The sequence below is a fragment of the Artemia sp. Qi Xiang Cuo genome, chromosome 2, assembly GCF_049724085.1.
Source record: "Artemia sp. Qi Xiang Cuo chromosome 2, ASM4972408v1, whole genome shotgun sequence".
Classification (NCBI taxonomy): Eukaryota; Metazoa; Arthropoda; class Branchiopoda; order Anostraca; family Artemiidae; genus Artemia; species Artemia sp. Qi Xiang Cuo.
In genome coordinates this window covers 30484239-30505007 of record NC_142795.1, presented here as the reverse complement: position 1 = coordinate 30505007, position 20769 = coordinate 30484239, and the positions used below count along the sequence as shown (strand labels likewise).

At 35.1% G+C, this 20769-nt stretch overlaps 1 protein-coding gene across 2 annotated transcripts in view; it reads right to left on the bottom strand.

The window, feature by feature from the left end:
- LOC148955127 (popeye domain-containing protein 1-A-like) overlaps window positions 1–20769 on the bottom strand; it is a 129116-nt gene that overhangs the window by 51937 nt on the left and 56410 nt on the right. For both annotated transcript variants that reach the window (XM_089108074.1, XM_089108075.1), the window contains exon 5: window positions 5935–6110. In XM_089108074.1, the coding sequence (XP_088964200.1) occupies window positions 5935–6110 (176 nt within the window). The remainder of the gene's footprint in view (window positions 1–5934; window positions 6111–20769) is intronic.

Below are 20769 nucleotides of genomic sequence, written 5' to 3'. Positions count from 1 at the left end.
TTATCAGTTACTACAGAAATAAATTTTTCCTTGATCCCCCACACAGTGGCAATTTTCATAACGTGAGCCTTAATAGCATCAGCAGTACATATATATATATATATATATATATATATATATATATATATATATATATATATATATATATATATATATATATATATATATATATATATATATATATATATATATATATATATATATATATATATATATATATATATATAACCTTAACTTAATTTATCTGTGACATGACAGATAGCTCCTTTTCCTTGACAGAAACTTTCAGACTGAGAAAATTCACCCTGTCTGATTGACTAGTTTAGCTTTGATAACATTCAAAATCTGAACTTTTCATTATAACATCATTTGTTTTGAACTTCTCATTCTCAATTGGTAATAATTCACACGTATCTGACTTGAGAGCCGGAAGTGAATTCTTGCGAAAAAGATACCAGGGTAAGATGTAAGATAAGGATAAATAAAATCAATTATAGATGATAGAATTCAAACCTGCAAAGAATCTCAAAGATATATGCTGAAAAATTGCAGAATTTTCATGTGGTGAATTTTCCGCAGGGAATATAGGGGGTTAGAGACCCCTAAAAAATGTCAGTTTCGATTATACGTTTCGATTTTCGATATACGAAACATTAAGCAAGGAAAACGGGTTTCAATTTGATTCAACCCCTAATGAAATCTCACAAGTTCATCAACCAATTTATGAATTATAAACTGAATGGATTCTTTTGGTTGCAAGCCTAGCTGCAGTTCGTTTACTTTTCTCAGCATTTAAACCGTTCTAACCCTTATTCGTAAGGTCATCATTCGTTTCAGAACAATTATTAAAATCAGTACTGGTTGAATATTTTACCTGTTTTTTAATTAAACTATTATAAATTGAATTGATCCTAAATTCTACTTCATCTCTACTGATACTAATACCCCTATAGATTATCTTTTTTTAATACCACTCAATTTATAATTCATAAATTGGTTGATGAACTTGTGAGACTTAATTAGAGGTTATGGGCCGATGGTTAGGTAACCTTTATTGTTTTGCTCAAGTATAAATATATTCTACATTTTTTCGTAGATTTCCATTGATTTGTGAGGAGACGAATAGTACCCTAATAGACATTCGTTTTTGTCAGTGAATGGAAGTGTTTAAGATGCAAGTTTAATTCCTACTTATTTATATTTCTTTTCTTTTGTTTTTTCTCTCTCTTCGTGTGTTAGTTTTGTTGTATTTAGATGTTTATTATACCTTAAATAACATTTTTTTTTCTCCTTTTTTTTCGGTTGAGATAGGCTCTCAGACGTGGGGACGAAATATTAGGAGTGTTTTGTAGTTTAGTGTTTATTTTGTTTAATGATCCACTGCTTTATTAAAATATGAACACGTTTTTCTTGCTTTTTGTTTTGTAAATGGAAAATCAGTGTGGTCTAAGAAATTATTGATAATTGATATTGATATTCGGTCCGATATATCGATATATCAATATCGATATCAAATATCGACCAACACTAGTTCTATATCCTTTCTTGTAGCTTTATCGTGGTTCCTACAAATTGGCTGTACTCTGCCAAAACCGAGTATCTACACAAAAATTCAATTTTGAGTTAGGGATGGACCTCCCCTAATCTTAACACGGCGAATCTAGTGGTGAAGACCAACTTTTTCTATCTGCTATAATGGCTGAGATACCACATAGTATCTACATTGATAAAAACGTATGTTGCCGGTTTTCCACAGCCAAAATCTAGTACGCACACACTAGAATTGTAAAACTTAGTATCAACATCCAACAGAAAAATGGGGGGGGGGGGGTAAAACCTAGCATCTGTGGCGAAAACCAAGCAGGCGAAACCAAGCATCTACGGATTTGGCAAAACAACAGAAACATCTCGTCACGATCACCACTTTCTTCTGTTTACTATTTTGCAAGAAGAATAATGAAGACTGAAGAATGATGAAGGGTTTTAGTAATAGTAGAGAAGTGCTTGCAAGATTGGCAGTGCGAATAGCAATAGAAACTGCTGAAAATAGAAATGCAGAGTAAGTAGAACTTGTATTTTTGTGTCTGTCTGAACCTGACTTAAAGGGGGCTAAAACATTTACAGGTTCGATTTGTATAGTCTCTATTAAAATGAAATACTTACTTCAAGTGCAGGACCAGGCTTATAGATCATTATCTACTCTACAACCCTAGACTAAAATGACTTTCTTCCATTCAGTATTTCTTGAGATATTTCAAGATATTGAACCTTTGAAGCACATTGAACCATCGTAGCCCACTTTCAGTACACCAGACCCTGATAAAAAGAGTGTTCTAATTTGCGTCAGCTCAGATATAGGAAGAGGAGTGTTACCAAGACTTTTGGTCTTGGGTAACTCGTGGAGTCGTGGGTACTGCAATCACATCCCTAAGCAGTTAAAACTACTTTGTCGAGTTTATCGTACGAAACAACTGGTTCACATTCCATTTCCAGATTCGGTTTGTTTGTTTTCATTTTGTGGGTTACTCAAAGATTTCTTTCGCTTTTTGGTTTCAGCAATTCTTGGCTTGCTGTTGCGCTAATCTCATATCATCCTATATTCCATCTATATTATGCTCCAGTCAGGTCTTACTCTTTTCATTAGTTGAAAAATTTCTGATAAATCTCGCCAGATGTCACAATATTTGCCCTCCTGCGCAGCATTAGTATCCCAAGCCGGAAAGGTTTGAGTCCTGTCGGCAAAATCTTTTTGGCAGTTTCGAAAAGGCTAAGAACTCAAGAAAACACTGATGTTGAATTTTTACAGTTGAAGATGCTGGCTCACTACAGCCTCTAGGAATTTTCGCAAAAATTTATGAATCCAGTACAAAAAAAAAATATCTGCATTAGACAATGTAAAAGACAAATTATGAATTTCCTATTTTAAGTTTGGTCATGCAGCTACATGCAGTGATGCAGTTGACGGACAACCTACTGCAGTGAGAAGCTCAGCTGAGCAGACGATAGCTTACGAAGATACCCAGATTGACCACGACCCTTCTGTTAATGAATCTAAACTTCTAATGTTTCATGAACTGCGATCGTTATTCACTGATGATGTCTCTGAACTAGAGCCATTTGTGCCATTTGACATGCCATGCAGTACAGTGAGTGAAACTCTTATAGCCAATAAACAGATGAATGATAGTGAAGTTTTTAGGAATGCCAGTAGTTCTGACAAAAACAGAGCCGATTATTTTACTGTTAGAGATCAGCTGCAAGAATACAGTCAAGACATACGAGAACAAAGAAATACGGAAGCAAGAATTGTGTCAGCAAATTTAACAAAATCATGAAATAAATGATACTGAACAACAAGAAAATATGAATACACAGTACCCTAGAAGAAAAAGAAACAGAAGCAAAGAAGCAAAAAAAGACATTGGGACCAGAAAAGAAATCTGAGAAAGTTTTTGGAAAGAAGGCTATGCATCAAGAACCAAATTTGTGGCCGGCTGTGTTAGGCTGGAGTGCATAAAAATACGGACGGTAGAAGGTGACCCTTATCAGTTAAATTCTACCGAAAAAATGAATGAAGACACTACTACCTTCCGATGAAAGATAACAATGTGGTAGTGGAGGTGCAAGTTTGGAAGAAACTGTTCATGAATACTTGTGGGTTTAAATCGGATTCTTACCTAATTGAATTGAGCAAGAAGATGAAAACAGGGCTAGTTGGCGAGCGCACAATGGATCTCAGGGGTAGGCAGAGTCCTCACAACAAGCTAACACCAGAATTAGTTAAGAATGTGAAAAATAATATCATTTCTTTTGGACCCTCTATGCCACATTATCGTCGCAAAAATGCACCAAACATCAGATATCTGCCATCTTCTTTGACGGTTGATCCGATACATTAGGACTTTGTTACTAAGAATCAAATAACAGTTCTGTTGCAAGACACTTACAGCTGTCAGTTGAAAGAAATGGAAATTTCTTTAAGGATGCCTGTGTGTAATTTATGCCCTAAATGTAAAAAGTACAATCTCATGGAGAACGATGATAGCAGCACAGAAAACAGCAGCAATGAAGGTGTTAATGGAAAATTTGAACCTTCAACTGCTGCTGCAACAAAGACTCACGATGCTGATGTTTCTAGGCAAAACTGGCAAGAACACATTGAACAGGCAGGGAAGGCTACACATTCCTATCAACGTGACGCAGCTGAAAGTAGAGAAACTGGACTATGTGTATTTGCAGTGTACTTGCAAAAAGTGATTCTGTTACCCGACATGCTGGGGAACCAAGAAGCAATGTTCCTTAGTCCTCTTGTTGTCTTTAATAAAAAATTCGCCAGTGTCGACCAGTATGATGCAGCGTCTGTAGGAGAAGGCCGTTCTTTTTGTGTGTTGTGACACGAAGCTTTGAAGGGCAGGGGTGCCGAAAACATAGTGAATTCTGTTTATACTATAGTTACAGCAGAGAAGGATGACCAGGAATTCATATTCTGGATGGACAATTGTTCAAGTCAGAATAAGAACATTGAGCTTTATACTTCTCTTGTGATGATGGTCAACAGAGAAGAAGGGCCCAAGAGGATAACATTAAAGTATCTGACAAAAGGGCAAATGCACAATGCAGCAGACGGCATACATGGCAACATGGAAACGAAGATGAGAAAAAAGGGGACCTGCTATGACTTCCCTGACTTTGTTGAGTTTGATGGAAACTGCAGGAAAGGAGTTTCTGCAAAAGAGTTAAAGGATTTTAGGGGTTGGTAATCCAAGAAAAGAATCCCCAGTAAAAAGGATTCACCCCTAACAAAGTTACAGTCAATTGTTGCAGCTACCTTTCAAAAGGGTTTCCGCGGTATGAAATTCCTCCAAGATTTCGACGAAGAGGAAAAACAATGCTTGTTTCTTCAGAAGAATTTCAATATCAAGCAGCTTCCCGAGCCCAACTATGTTCCGAGTTGTGTTCAAAGCCAGAAAAAAGTTTCAATTGTTAACAAGCTGTGTCCGATGATGCCGGTAAATCGAAGGAAATTTTGGAAGGAGCTTCCAGTTTCCGACGAAAGCCTAGATCTCTTGAAGATCGTTATTTAAAATAAAATTTAGTGTAGATACTAGGTCTTGGCAGTGGAATACTCAGTTTATTAGCAAAGAAAACCTCTGGCAAAACCTAGTATCTACATTTACTGAAGTTTTAAAAAGAAAAGTGTGCAAAAAGATGCTTCATACTACTAAGCCGACTCTCGAATACCTATTGACGAAGTTGTGAAAAAAATCACTATTTTACGATTTTCTCGGAAACTTGAAAAATGTAGATAATTGGTTTTGGCAGAGGACAGCCCAGCTTCCTCGGAACATTCTGCTCGATCTCCTTATTACTTTTGTTTTTACTAATTGAGACCTCGCTTCTATCTTTAACTCGGACGGGTCTGGACAGACTACTTCCTCTAAATTTCTTAAAATGCCAATGTAATGAGTTGCTTTTATGCAGCCTTGCTACGTTTTCCAGGAATAGGCCTCGTTCATACCTCAGAAAAAAGCTTAGGTTACCTTGGGAAAATACAGGCAGATTAAATAGACTAGTTGACTTCAAACTGGTAGCCCTAATAGCAGAATTCTGCTTTCTTCACGCTTTTCTATATTTTAAAATCCATGAAAGGACATCAGTTAGTGGGCTAAATAGGAACAAAATTGACAAACGCTAGATGACATTGGTGATTCACCTTTTCAATACAAGCGCAAGTTTACAACTTTAGTTCAATAAGCACCCTATACTCCTATACACCCTATACACCCTATTGACAAAAGCATCTGGAGCGACGGCCAATATTGTGTGCATTACTGTTATTACCCTATTATTGGAAGCAAATTCACTATTATAAGGACCACACTAACTCATGAGAGAAACAGGAACACACACAGAACTGGCATAAACAGTTTTTACCTTTCCCCTGGGAGATTGATTGATTTCGTCTGCACTAGCACTTTCAGGAAAAGCTGAATATTGCCTCAATTCATGTTTTAAGGGCTTTTTGTAGATTCCAAGGCTTTCTCGGGTTGACTCGTCAAGATTAGATGTGTTTTCTGCGACGGAATAAAGCTTTAAACCTATGTCCTTACCTAAAAAATAATATTCATAAGAGTTCCAAAGAACTAATCGTGACAGGGAATGTGATACAAAGTGTGTTTGAAATTCTGTGGAAGTAGGTGAGGTCTTAACATTTTTTTTTTTTTTTTTATTGTTGTTGGATATGATTGTTTTATGAATCTTAATGGCTAGTGTTTATTTTGCTGAAATGTTAGATGGTAATTAATTTCATGCCTGTTAAAAATTCATTTTAAAATGTACCTTTGATTGTTTATTCCAACTTTAGTTCATTCTTGATATTACAAAACAATACTATTGTGGTAAAACAAATAATAATGATCACATACAAAATAATTCAATACATTGCAAGACGATGCCTAGCAATACCCTCTGTAAAACTCTGTTAAACCATGACGCCAAATTTTTGACGTTTTTTCTTTTTAGTTTATATTTTTCTGATTTTAAAGCCTGTGTACGTCTTAGTCCTTCCAAAATTCTTTCGCCTATATTTTCTCGTTTCCAGCTTGATAAGTTTCTCTTTGGGTGTAGCGCACACACACGATTACGCATACACACGCACACACACACTCACACACACACACACACACACACACATAAACACACACTTGGTTTAAGCTGACTCATTAGTTATAAAAAAAAATGGCTTCTTCAGGTTTAATCACCACTCTCCGTTAAAGCAGGCTTTTGACCTTCGAGAACCTAGTTGGACAAGAAGTGCATCCAGGATTTTTGTTTCGGGGGGGGGGGGTACTAATTTTTTTTTAGGGGGGGGGGCTTACATAAAAAATCTAAAAAAACTCATACAAAATTTGTTTATGTCCATTTTTGTTACGTTTTTACGAGTCAAACAAACATTTTTGGGGGGGGGAGGGTTAAAACTGGGTAACCCCCCCCCCCGGATAAAGCCTTGAGTTGGACCTAATCAATGACGTGCTTGGGCCATCACTCATCATACGTTTTTATCTACTTGCTTAATTGCTTTAGTCCCATCTGTCGTCACGCGAAGCACTAGTACTCCTTTGGATAGGCTATGAACCACGGCCCGATGTTATGATATCAGTGGTCTTCAGTGGTCTGAAGAAGACCACATCTGCAGTGGTCTTCTTCATGGTCGTCGTCCGTCTGCCATTCTTGGAGAATTATTTTCAGAAGACGATCAAGGGTCATTTTTTTTAAATGTCCGAAACGCCAAAGTTACTACCGTTTGACCATATTTTGTACTGTCTCTTAGAGATTTCAGTGGTTTTCATATCCCCTTGTTTCTGAAATGGTCAGTGTGATCTATCCTTGTGATGTGGTGGAGGCAACATATCTTGACCGAGCGGAGTTTGCACTCTTTTTTGTCTGCAGGGTCCAAGACACACATCCCTACAAAAAAAATCAGTATACTTAAACTGTTGAAGGGACGGAATTTTATTCGGTCCAAGAGATAGTCGGACTTCCAGATTTTCAATAGGCTCTTGAACCTAGAGGTAACAAGAGCCAGTCAGCATTTGATTTCAGTGGCATGGCAGTTGCAGTCAGGAGGCTTTTAAGGTAGATAAACTGGTCAATTGTTTCGACTATCTGGAAGTCAATGGTTATAAAAGGAGAGTTTTCATGCTCATGGCGGTATGTCACCATTACTGTGGCTTTATTGGCGTTTACTTGGATGTCAATGCTGAGGCAGTCTGTCTGTTTTTAGAATTTTTTCAGCAGTCATAGACAAAAGATCGACAGGGTCAACGAATAAAGAAAAATAATCTTTTTATAGTATTTGCCTTTTGTTTTACTTATGTTTGGGTTTGAAAAAAAATTCTCTTTTCCTATGTGTGTGGATTTTGTCGATGATTTTTTTTTTTTTTTTTTTTTTTTTTTTTTTAGTGTTGTCGCGCAGGTTTGATACATCATCTCTGTAAGTATTATGAATTTTTCTAACTCAAGCTCCATTTATATTTACTCCCTTGATGGGCGTTAGCTTCAATTGCAAAGTAACCAAATAGATGTTTTGAGTATTGTTAATAATTCTATTGTTCAAATTAAAAGAAATTCTGTAAATCTTTTCTCATTCAGTTAGTAGTAAGTATGCTTCGTATTTAAAGCGGGTTACTAGCCGAGATGATCATTTTTCGGTGCTTCAACTCAATATTCAGCGACAATGTTCATCGATTGACCAGTTGAAGCATATAGTTTTTAATGGACGATCAAATGTTATCGGATTGTGTGAGACCTTCCTTAATTCTAATAAAGAAAAGGTGGTCTAGTCTTGTATATATATGATGGTCTTCCCTATTCTGTTGAAAGCAATCTGTCAAGGAATGATGAAGGGGTTTTCGAATCTCAGTTTATTCAAATTAAATTGGAAAATAAGGTTTTGATAGTTGGTAATGTTTATAGACCTCCGAGTGGATCTGTGCCTTCCTTCCTTCGGGTCCTTGATGAGCTTCTGGATTTAATAGGGAGATGCGCGTGTGAGTTTGTAATAATGGGAGAATTTAACTTGAATTTGATTGATATAGCCTCCACTACATAGGTGGATTTTCATTCCACTATACTCACTGCCGGGACTCTACAAACAGCCTATATTCCGAAACCTTTAGCTGATACGTCAGCGTCTTTAATTGATAACATTTTTCCGTCTCTTAATGCTGTTTGGAATTCTGTTGTGGGGAGTGACATTTCCGACCATTTTCCTATACTTTCCAGCTTTAATCTTGAAAAAACATTGAGTAGGAATACCTCAGAATCTGTTTCAGCTTCTTTTAGGTTTGGTCTGAATGAACTGATCCGCCTCAGATCCCATTTAACTAAGAACACGTGGTGAGGAAATTGATTTTTGTTCAAATTTTGATTCTTTTTATGAGTCAGTGAAAGAGTCTATTTTTGATGTATGTTCTTTGTCCCCTTCTAATTCAAGGTCAAAAAGATATATTCCTCTTAACCCATGGATGATTCCTGGTCTTCTAAGTTGTAGGAGAAGAAAGAATAATCTTTTGAAAGCTTTTAAGTCAGCAAAGCCATCTTTGATTGCTCTACGTCTTCAGCAGTTCAAATTCTAGAGGAATGTTTTTAACTCATTGCGCCGGAAGGCAAATTCCTTTATTGTTTCAGAAAATTATCTGATTGTGGGAAGGATATTTGAAAAACTTGGGAAGTGATTAATTCTGTCCTCAAGCGTTCTTCCCCGGCTCCTTCTGTCCATCCAGGTCTTGTAGTTGATGATGTGGTTGTTGATTGTGTAAAGCATAGCATATTAAATACGTAAACTAACCTAACCTAGTTACCCCACCCTAAACCCAAAAAATCCACAGTTTAAATATTGTAAACGCAATTAGCAATCACGCTTTGCCATCTATTTATCTCTTGCAAATACCCGTTTGACGGGTTCCATTAGTAGTTCCTAGTACAGTATATAGCGGTGTGTACCATAAAATAGACAAGTACAAATCTTTCTTTTAAAAATAGAATTTTCCCTTGTTCTCTTAAGCTACTAATACTACTACTAACAACTCACCGCAGCAGCAAGCCGCCTGAGGCTAACACAGCTACGCACGTTCCTCTTCCATCCCAGTCTATTCAAAGCCTCCCTTTTTAGACTATCACAGAAAGTTCCTATTTCCTTTAAATTTTTCTTTATGAAGTCCTCCCACCCCAGACGAGGACGACCTGCTTTCCGTGTAGCCCTAGACCGTTGGCCGAAAAGGACAATCTTCGGCAATCTGTCATCCTTCATCCGCACGACGTGCCGTAGCCACCTCAACCTTTCTTTCACTGTAGCCCTAAAAAGTGGTATTGAACCACATTTTTCGCACAGCCTACTAATTGAAATACGGTCAGTCAGCCAGGTACCCAGAACCATCCGTAAGCAATTTCTCTGGAAAACATCTAGCAAATCTTCATGCGCTTTTCTGAGCGCCTATGCTTCAGAACCATATATGACCACTGTCATCACTGTAGCTTCTAATATTCTAATCTTCGTTTGCAGAAATATCTTTCCTATTCTTCCAGTCTTAAGCGTTCTCTTAAGCGAGCTAGAGTAATTGTTTTATATAAAGGTGGACCACGGAAGGATCCAGCCAATTATCGACCTATATATTTGATGTCTGTTTTTAGATTTTTTTTTAAAGGTCAAGCTTTCCCGTCTAGTTGCTTTTCTAGAGGCTAATTTCTATGATTTTCAATTTGGCTTCCGAGCTAGAACATTCTACGGATCAGGCATATGCAACTATTTTAAATTGTCTCCATACCGTGCTTGACTCTGGTTTGATTTCTGCTGCTATATTCCTGGATGTCCGTAAAGCTTTTGATTCTGTAACTCGTGGGATTCTGCTTTATAAGCTATTAATAAAAAAAGTTTTTTCCACCAAATAAATTTTTCATAGAAAAGTAAAGAACTCCGTTAAATCAAAATTAAGCAAAAATAAAATCAAATAACCTACCCAGCGTAAAACTACCAAAAGTCAGCATCGATGCATAAATGAAACCCAAAAAAAAAATTTTTTTTTCAGTTTGCATTTTACATTTTATTTTCGCATTTTACTGAAGAAAGTACAAATGAATGTGCATGTCAGTTTAATATACATCTACTGATATTTATTAATCAAAATGTTAATAATATTTGATTTATTAAAGTTATAAAAGTAAAAACATTTAATTTTTTTCAGTAAACTGCAAATTATGTTCTGGCCTTGGGAAGGCATAGAGGTTTAGTAGGGGTTGAGTAGTTTAGTAGAAGCAGTAGCACAAGGAAAAGTAGTAGTGTTATTAGTGTTAATAGTGAAAAGAATATATTACCTTTTTGTCAATTGATCTTCCCCTTTAAGTTTTCTCCAAAAGATTCAACTTAATATCCAAATCAATTATTGAGATACGCCCTTTTGACAATCTACAGGCGCATAGTGTGTTTTGATTTAGTTCAAATTCCCCTTTAATATTCTGTCACATTTTCCCCTTCATAGGTGTAGCCTTAAGTGTACTAGTATAATTATTAGTAGTAACAGCAGTAGCAGCAGTATTAATAATTGAAGTAACAGGTGACTTTTGCCTTTTGGTGAACTGAGTATCGCACTGATGATGCCCCCGAGGTTTCTTCTTGATACGAAAAGTTCTTCCGAATATTTTCCTAACATGTCGGGAACAGCGATTCGTGTGCACATGGTATCATTTGGTTCATTTAAACTTTCCCCTGAACGTTTCCTCAGACAATGTTTTCAGTGTCATCAGCCCTTGTAGTACTCGCTACAAAAGTTTTGGTTTTAGTGATAGTAGTGGTAGTAGCGATAGTACTTTTGGTAGCAGTTGAAGCAACAGTAGTTGTAGTAGTAGTAGCGTGCAAATATTGCCTTTTTGGTCAATTCCAAATTAATATACTCAGTCATTCCTGAGGGACACCCTTTTGACAATCCATATACACATAACATATTATGATGTAGTTCAAAACTCCCCTCAACATTCCCTGAAAGACTCATCTTAATGCCCTTCGTATTTTGGGAAAGTAAAAGTCAAACATGCATACTCCTCAATAATACATAGTATATGCAAACAATGAACAAATTGCAGCCCTTGTCCTGAGGCCTCGGGGGGGGGGACTGGGTTAACATCTCCAAGCACATAATTACTGAGCTTTTCAACAATGCTGAAAAAGTTGAAAAAAAATGATGAAATAAAAAGAAATAGAAAGGATAATTGTCATCTTTTTAATTAGTTTTGTATTAATGTTCTGAATGTGTGAAAAAAGAGCACTATAAGAAAAACAAAGATACCGTCAAATCAAGAGTTTACAAAAAGAAAAATAAAGTACAAAGAAATCTGCGGTTAGAAGACAAGCGACATCGAAAATCACCACGAATCACAAAAAAAAAATGATACACAGCGGAATCTTTTTGATAGAAGACAAGCAACAGCGAGAATAAAAGGAGTCATAAAGTAAAATGATGCACAACGAAATCTTACGTTAGAAGACATACAACAACGAACATCATTAAATATGTATATACATTTATACATACATATATATATATATATATATTATATATATATGTATATAATAATTTATTTATAACCCACTTTTATACAAAACAAGCGGAGTAAAGCACAGTAAAAAGGAAAAAAAAATCAATCAAATACACAGAAGCAAAGACGATTTAAACCTTAATCACTGACAAAAACACAGGGATAGTAATATGGTTTGGACTTAGGGACACAAAGGCATGTCTTTTAAAATTATTACTAAGCAATTCAAACGATTGGATAATGTCGGTAGCACCATACTTCTTAATAATACGTGTTTACGATATGAAGTGGGAAGGTAATATAAAAATTTGCAATATCTAAAATAAGCGATACGGATCTGGCGCAAATCATTCTTATTCAATAACAAATACATTCCACTTAAAAACAAGACAGAATGGTCACAATATGTGGAATACATTTTAGCTAAAGCTCGGCGTGAATATTTTCCACGGTTAAGTACAATTTTCGCATATCCGATCTTCAACTTTTCTTTAACATCTCTCAAAACTTGAAGTTGCAAAAAAGTGAGTGTAGAACAAATACTAATTCCTAACCACCGTAAACTCGTAACATTGCGAATTACTGAGGATCCACAGGACAAATTATGAGCAGATGATTCGGGATTAAAAACTAAATATTCGTATTTATCAAAATTCAAAAACAGTCCAACATCCCGAAACATCATAGAAATACGTTGCACAGATAATGCAAAAATAGACTTGGTTCGGCTTAAAACTAGCTGGTCGTCCGCATACGCAATATAAGACACATCAGGTAAATTATAAAAATAAGAAGGCTTGATTCCTAATAACATATTTTGAATGCCAGCATTAAATAGATAAGGTGATAGCACCCCACCCTGTCGTACTCCAGATTGAACCGGTATATTACCGCAGTACCCTCTACCAGATTTTAGACGAAGAAACGAATTACTATACCAAAATTTAAGTACATGTATGACAGAATGGTTCACTCCAAACTCTGGCAAAGAGTGCCACATTTATGCATGGTAAATACTATCGAAGGCCTTAGATAAATCCAAAGCGCAAATATGGAATTCATAACCTTTAGATTAGACATCATAAAGAATTGAAGCTAAAACCTTATGCGCATGTTGACACCCAATACGAGGTAGAAATCCAAATTGGTTAGAGTCTTTCACGGTTCGTTCAATAATATATAGGAGCAGAAAATAATCAAAAACCTTACAAATATTGGAATCAACAGTGGTAGGTCTATAGGAATTGTAATCAAATGGGTTTCTTCTGTGTTTAAAAATCGAAGTTACAATTCTGCGAAGGAAAGGATTAGGCACCATTGACAAAGATAAACAGTACTGAAAAAGTAACTAGAGCTGAGCGACTAGTGCCAGACAATCACAACGTAAATGATGAGCGCGCTAATCCCATCAAGATCACTTGATTTAGACTTAAGTTTAAGCATACAATTAACAATACTTTTAGTTGAGACGGGAATAACATGACGTTGCAAAACTTTAGGTGGCAAAAATTTAGAAATTAAGCACTGAAAATGATAATGAACACTATGCTCAATCTTACAAAAAATACTTTTATAATGCCTAAGCAAAGACGAATCTGGGATAACATCACTGGTCACTAATGAATCAAATTTAGACGTATTAATGACTTGTTTCCATTGTGCTGCACTTTTAGGAAACTCAGCACCATTATATCGAACCAAACGAAGATACCGTTCAAACTCCGCTTCTGTCTTACTCTTTATATCAAACACTTGGCCTCACAAGGGCCGCCCACACGCAATCCAGATGTGAAGCTAGAGTTTAGCATGATTTTTGCTGGCTTTAAGACCCTGGTCTCCTTTCCAAATTCGACTTCGAGTTTTGAGCTTAACCCGGACAAGGGGAACAGCTACATTCTCAACTGGTTTCATGCACTTAACTAAGCGAAGATAATAAACATTCAGTTGTACTCTGGCTTGTGGCGAAAAAACACTCGTGCACAATAGATTAAAAGGGATATTGACGCAGGACAACAGAGCTCTTAGGGTAGAAATATATAAAGGCCAATTGGCTTTGCTCCACTCTCGTTTCATACACCATTTTTTATTAGCATCACAAGGATGATTAGATGGATCAGAGGTTAATGTCACTGTAAGGGAAAGGGGAAGGTGGTCGAAGTCACGTTCGTCTTCGTCAACATTAACGACAGAGCAGGGAACATCGGCGGAGCAGATACAATGATCAATATTGGTCATAGTACCACTATTATGAATATAACTGTAATTAAGAGCTTTAGGTACTATGCGGTAACCAATTGGTAACGAATCTAAAACTAAGTTGGTACGAGTAGAGGAGCTATTAACATCACAATTGAAGTCACCTATCAATGGCCAACGATACCCATGCTTTTCAATATTGCATAACAGAGTTTTAAGGGATGAGCAGGTATTAGAAAACTTGGTAAGTGAAGCTAGACGTTTCTGATCGCAGGGATGATATACATTTATAAATACAAGGTGACCAAGTCGTATTGCCATAATGTTATCAGAGGAATGAAATAAGATAGGTGACAAAGGAGTAGTTAACAGTTTGATAACACATGCAAGGCCCCCGGAAGGTCGACCTTTTTTTTTCGGGCATTCGTGGTAAAGACAATATGGTGGCTACTTCTTCGTAAAGATTTAACGGAGATGGCGGGAAGTAAATATTCTTGCAAGAAAAAAATGTCAAAATCATTCATTTTTTTTATTTAATGAGCCATCTTTATCTTTCGTGCCATTGATATTAAAAGAGCAGATTGAGACGGACAATTTGACAGTCATTTCCGAATCACACGTTTGCTCAGGACATCAAGCAGAATACTACATTTTAAGCTATACGATGTATGATTACCCTCACAATTCGCGCATTTTGGATCAAAAACACAGGGGGAATCACGGGATGATACATGAGAGCTGGCACAGCGGCTGCATTTTGTTGGCTTATCGCATTTGGTTTTCATGTGGTTGGGAGATTGACAATTATGACAGCAACGGGGCGGGCGCAGGAACTCAGAGACCCGGAATGATTCATAACCCACCTTGAGCTCGAGTTGTAGGCTAATACTCTGGGCTATGGCATCAGCAAATATAACTTTCAAAACCAGAAATTTTCCCAGACGTTCTGCATTGATGACACCTCCAGATTTCTTAAAAATTACTACTTCACAATCAGCCGGCACCCCCTTAACAATGCTATAGCATTTATCTTCGTGCGTGGTGACGTCACACCTAGTCAATACGGCAGGAACCACACTTATGAAATATTTGCTGCAGATTGACTAATCTGAACAAGCAGCTTATCGCCGGAAGGCCTTATGCTATGAATAGCTTCATGGCCAGGGATTTTATTAATAGCATGATCCCGTTTTGAAGGGTCGTCAAGTTTAGTAGGCACTTTTGAAATGATAACGGCGGCAGTGCTTTCAATATAAGGACTATCATAAGGAATGGGAAGTGACGGAAAATTTTAATCATAAGCTGTTACCTTTTCTTTGATGAAGTCAAGGGTACTATCCAGAGCACAAATTTCGGATGTAAGTTTATAATAAACAACAGCAGGAATTACAGGCACTTCGGTTGGTGAAATAATTACATATGTTGGCACTGATAGCTCCTCATTTTCACACTTCCGAAGCAAATCAATCATATCTTTCACGTGCCAAGCGGAGGCCTTATCACCTTGTCTCCTTGGTGCTGTTTTACTACTATGGTATATTTCTGCCCATAAATCAACTTTAGCATCTTTGAGAGTATTTTCAGGAAAAAATTCCACTGCATGATTAATAATAACTTCATCATCAATACCCGATCGAATGTTTGATTGGATAAAATTAAGAATAGCTGAATGTGAAAACATTATCACTTTGCTTAGCTCAGCCCAAAACAGTCTCGGTTCAAAACATAGCCGAAATTAATCCATTATCCAGGTAAAAAAAATTCCATCAAGATTTCATATGCAATCATTAAAAGCAGCTTTAAAGTCCATATATGTCTGCATTCTCAATGTAATAACATATTCCAAAGTTAATCCGGCTTGAAATTGAACTATTGTACACCGGTCAGATGTCAATGACGAAATATATTTAGTCTCTAATTGATTCCGAAATATAATCCTTTTTTAACACAAATAGCTCTTAACAGGTCAGAGACTGAATAGCAACTGAATATATATACATATATATATATATATATATATATATATATATATATATATATATATATATATATATATATATATATATATATATATATATATATATATATATATATATATATATATATATATATATATATATATATATATATATATATATATATATATATATATATATATATATATATATATATATATATATATATATTTTTTTATATATATATATATATATATATATATATATATATATATATATATATATATATATATATATATATATATATATATATATATATATATATATTAAAACATAAAATTGCGAAGAAAGGAAGAAAACGAGGACAATAAACAACCAGTGAAAAAATTGAAAAATAATGCAAATAGTTCAGTCAAGACCACCGCTTGACCGACCTCAGTGCAGAATATAACTGATAAAAATATAAAAAACCAAACCTTAAAACAAAACACAAAACTAAAATAGGAGTACTCTTTCTGAGTTATAACGGTGAAAAGGGTCATCCTATTTTAGTTTTGTGTTTTGTTTTAAGTTTTTTTTATATTTTTATCAGTTTTATTCTGCACTGGGGGACGGTCAAGCTGAGGTCTTGACCGAAATATTTGGACATTTTTTCAATTTTTTTACTGGCTGTTTATTGTCCCAGTTGCCTTCCTTTCTTCGCGATTGTATCTTTTATAAGAACCTTATATGCCCCAAAGGCATAACTTATATCCCTTGCCCAAGAGTTCTGGGGGGATGTTCCAACCTTAAAGACATTGTTAGATGTTGTTTGGACTATTTTAAACAAAATTGTCATCGCACAATTTAAATCACATACATTTGGTGAAAAGAGGGGAGTTTGAGGGGGGGGGGAAGCTAGTCGACCTATATTACAGTAGTGATAGTGTATGCACTTTCACGAGCACAAGAATATACAGTGCAGTTTCACGAGCACAAGAATATACAGTGCAGTTTTACGAGCACATTGCAAAAAGCGACCAATCCTTTTATATTATATACCTATAAAGTTATCAAACACGTTTTGACAGTATAATTGAGATTGTATAACGCAACCAGACGGGTTTTTGAAGCACTTTCATCATAACATGTTTTTTTTTGTTTTTTTTTTGGCAATTGAAATTTTTTTCTGATAAAAAGTACCATTCATTGCGATCGTAGCTCTATGTTGGCTCGTTTTATATACTTCAGCTTGTCTGTTCATTTTTGGTAAATAAAAAACTTGAATCCGGAAAATGAAAAAATAAGTATTTAAACAAAATGTACGATGATGCTAATTAAAGAATAGTAGGCTACACCCAGAACTGTTTGATTGACATATGCTGTTAAATCACTTTACGTAAAAGCTAACTCTATTTGCAAAAAAAGGGTAAGGGATTCGCGAATTGAAGTGTATCAACGATATTAATTGAATAATAGGGAAAAAACAGAGCTAGTTAACATTTGAGAATTGGATCATATGAAGTCGGAGAAAAAAGGGTTAAACCGATTAGCAGTTAAGGTAACCTCGAAGAGCATGTTAACTCATAGCTTATTTATTATAAATTTGGAACAATATCAATTTATGAAAATGGTTAGCGATGATAAAATGGTCTTATGACTTGACCTAGCTTTACTTCTTCGATGTGTTCTGTATAATACACAAGTGGCGTTTGAACAGTGTTGTCAATTTAAAATAGTTTAACGTTATAGTATACTAAAAAGTTGATACTAAGAGAGATGTAGATGTCAAGAAAAGAATTTTAATAATGAAATTCAGAACAATCCATAGAAATCCTTACAAATCAAGTAGTGAGGTGTATACGAGTACGAATCGCCAAGGATCATAAGCACCAACGACCCTAACCACCAGAGACCTCAACCCCCCAAAGGTCCCCTATCCCCAAACTCCAAGGGCGACCCTCCCCTCCAACATTTTGGCCCCCTCCCCCCATTTTTTCGAATTTTTTTTGAAAGTTTTTTTAAACTTTTTATTATTATTTTTTTAAATGTTATATTTTTTCAACTTTTTTTTACATTTCTTCGAATGAGAAGAAACATACTTAGAACATTGAAAAATCACATTTAATATTTTCCAAACTCAAATTGAGAATGGTATGGATATGTTAGTCATTACCTTTACTATTAGAAAAGTAATGTTTGTAGTAGCAGTTTTTTTTATTGGATAATTTTTTTTTTACTTCAAAATTATTCAACTTTATTTTTTACGTATATTAAAATGACATAAAATATGCTTATGGCTCTAACAATTGTACTCTATGCTTGCTCAGAGACACGATGCGGCTTTCCCACTGGTACTTTCGACACTACCTAGTTTATTACATGTATTAAATCAGTATTTTTTACGCGGTGGAACGATAGACACATAAGTCATATCTTTAAAAAAGTGAAGATGGGGTATTTTAATAAAGTGTGTTCACATGACAATGTTATTGTAGCATTGAATGCCGACAAGGAGAAGTATTTAAACTATGAAAAAAGTACAAGTGGTAGCACTATTGGAAATGTATGCATGCATTGTCAAGACAGTAAGGAATTAAAATTCTTTGGAGTACCGAAAAAATTCAACTCTTATGTTGGTGGATATGCGAGATTGAGATCTCCAGAGATTATTGCACTCAAAGAGAATGCCAACATAAAAATAATCGTTGATGATAGAGGACAACTCCTTGCTACTTTTGCAGGTAACACATTACCTACTGATACATCCTATTGTCAGCTTTCGGGTATTAGCATTCAACGGAAGGTCAAAAAAAGAAAGACCTACTCTTCTACTAATATAATAAACCATATCTTGTCTACGTGCCAAAACTTGTTACCTGTGTAAAAATAATGTGATAATAGACAGTGAAATTGCCAGAAAAATAAAAAGGGCATTGGCAAAAAATATCACTATGGAATATAAAATTTAATCGATGAAAAACAAAGTACCAGCAAACGTTACTGCCATTGATCAAACAGTCAATGAACCAAATAATACCAAAGACGAAAAGCATATTGAGCCTGTCGATGACACACCAGTAAAAATTGTGTTTTACTCAAAATGGAATAATGATTATTCTATTGATTACGAACTAAGAGAAGACAATAGCTACAATATCAAGAGACAACATGGTGAACTATTTTATGGAACAGATTCAAAGTGCCCAAAGTTGATCATTGATATTAATAATGTATCATAATATATTTTTGTATTAATATTCTACATAGCGTTATTTCATTAAAAATATATTACGTATTACACTGTTATGTGTTCATTATTTTTAGAGTAAGCTAGCATATCAAACTTTTAAAATGTCTATTAAAACATCGGAGATGTAAGAAAAGAAATTTGCATACATCTATTGTCAGACACATGAGATGACATTGACAAAATCTAGGTATCTGAATGAATAACTATTTTTTTTAATTATTTTTTTTTACTTCGAAATTATTCAAATTTTTTTTACGTATCTTAAAATGGCATGAAATATGCTTATGGCTATAACAATTGTACTCTATGCTTGCTCAGAGACACGATGCGGCTTTCCCGCAGGTACTTTATGGCGGGTTATCGACACTAACTAGTTTATTACATTTATTAAATCATTATTTTTTACGCAGTGGAACGATAAACACAAAAGTCATATCTCTAAAAAAAAGTGAAGATGGAGCATTCTAAGAATGTGTGTGCACATGATAGTGTTATTGTAGCATTGAATGCTGACAAGAAGAAGTATTTAAACTCTGAAATAAGTACAAGTGGTAGCGCTATCGGAAACGTATGCTTGCGTTATCATGACAGTAAGGAATTAAATTTCTTTGGAGTACCAAAACATTCCATTGTACAAATGGTGGATATGAGAGATTGAGATCTCCAGAGATGATTGCACTCAAAGACAACGCTAACATAAAAATAATAGTGGGTGAAGAGACGTATCCTCTTGCTATGGTTTCCAGTAACTTGTTACCTGTTGATAGAACCTATTGTCATGTCTTAGGCATTACCATTCAATAAAATGAAAGACAAAAAGAAATGCCTATTCTTCTGCTAATAACATAAGCCATATCTTGTCTATATACCGGAACTGTTACCTATGTAAAAATAATGTTGTAATACACAGTGAAATTGCCAGAAAAGTAAAAAGGGCATTGGTAGAAAATATCACTATGGAATGTAAAGATGAATCGATGAAAAACAAAGTGTCAGCAAACGTTACTACGATTGATGAAACAGTCAATGAACCAAATAATACCAAAGACAAAACGCATATTGAACCTGTCGGTGACACAACAGTAAAAATTGTGTATGACTCAAAATCAAATAATGATTATCCTACTGATTACAAGCTAAGAGAAGACAATAGCTACAATATCAAGAGAGAACGTGGTGAACTATTTTATGGAACAGATTCAAAATTTCCAAAGTTGATCATTGATAATAATAATGTATCATAATATATTTTTGTATTAATATTTTACATGGCATTATTTCATTAAAAATATATTA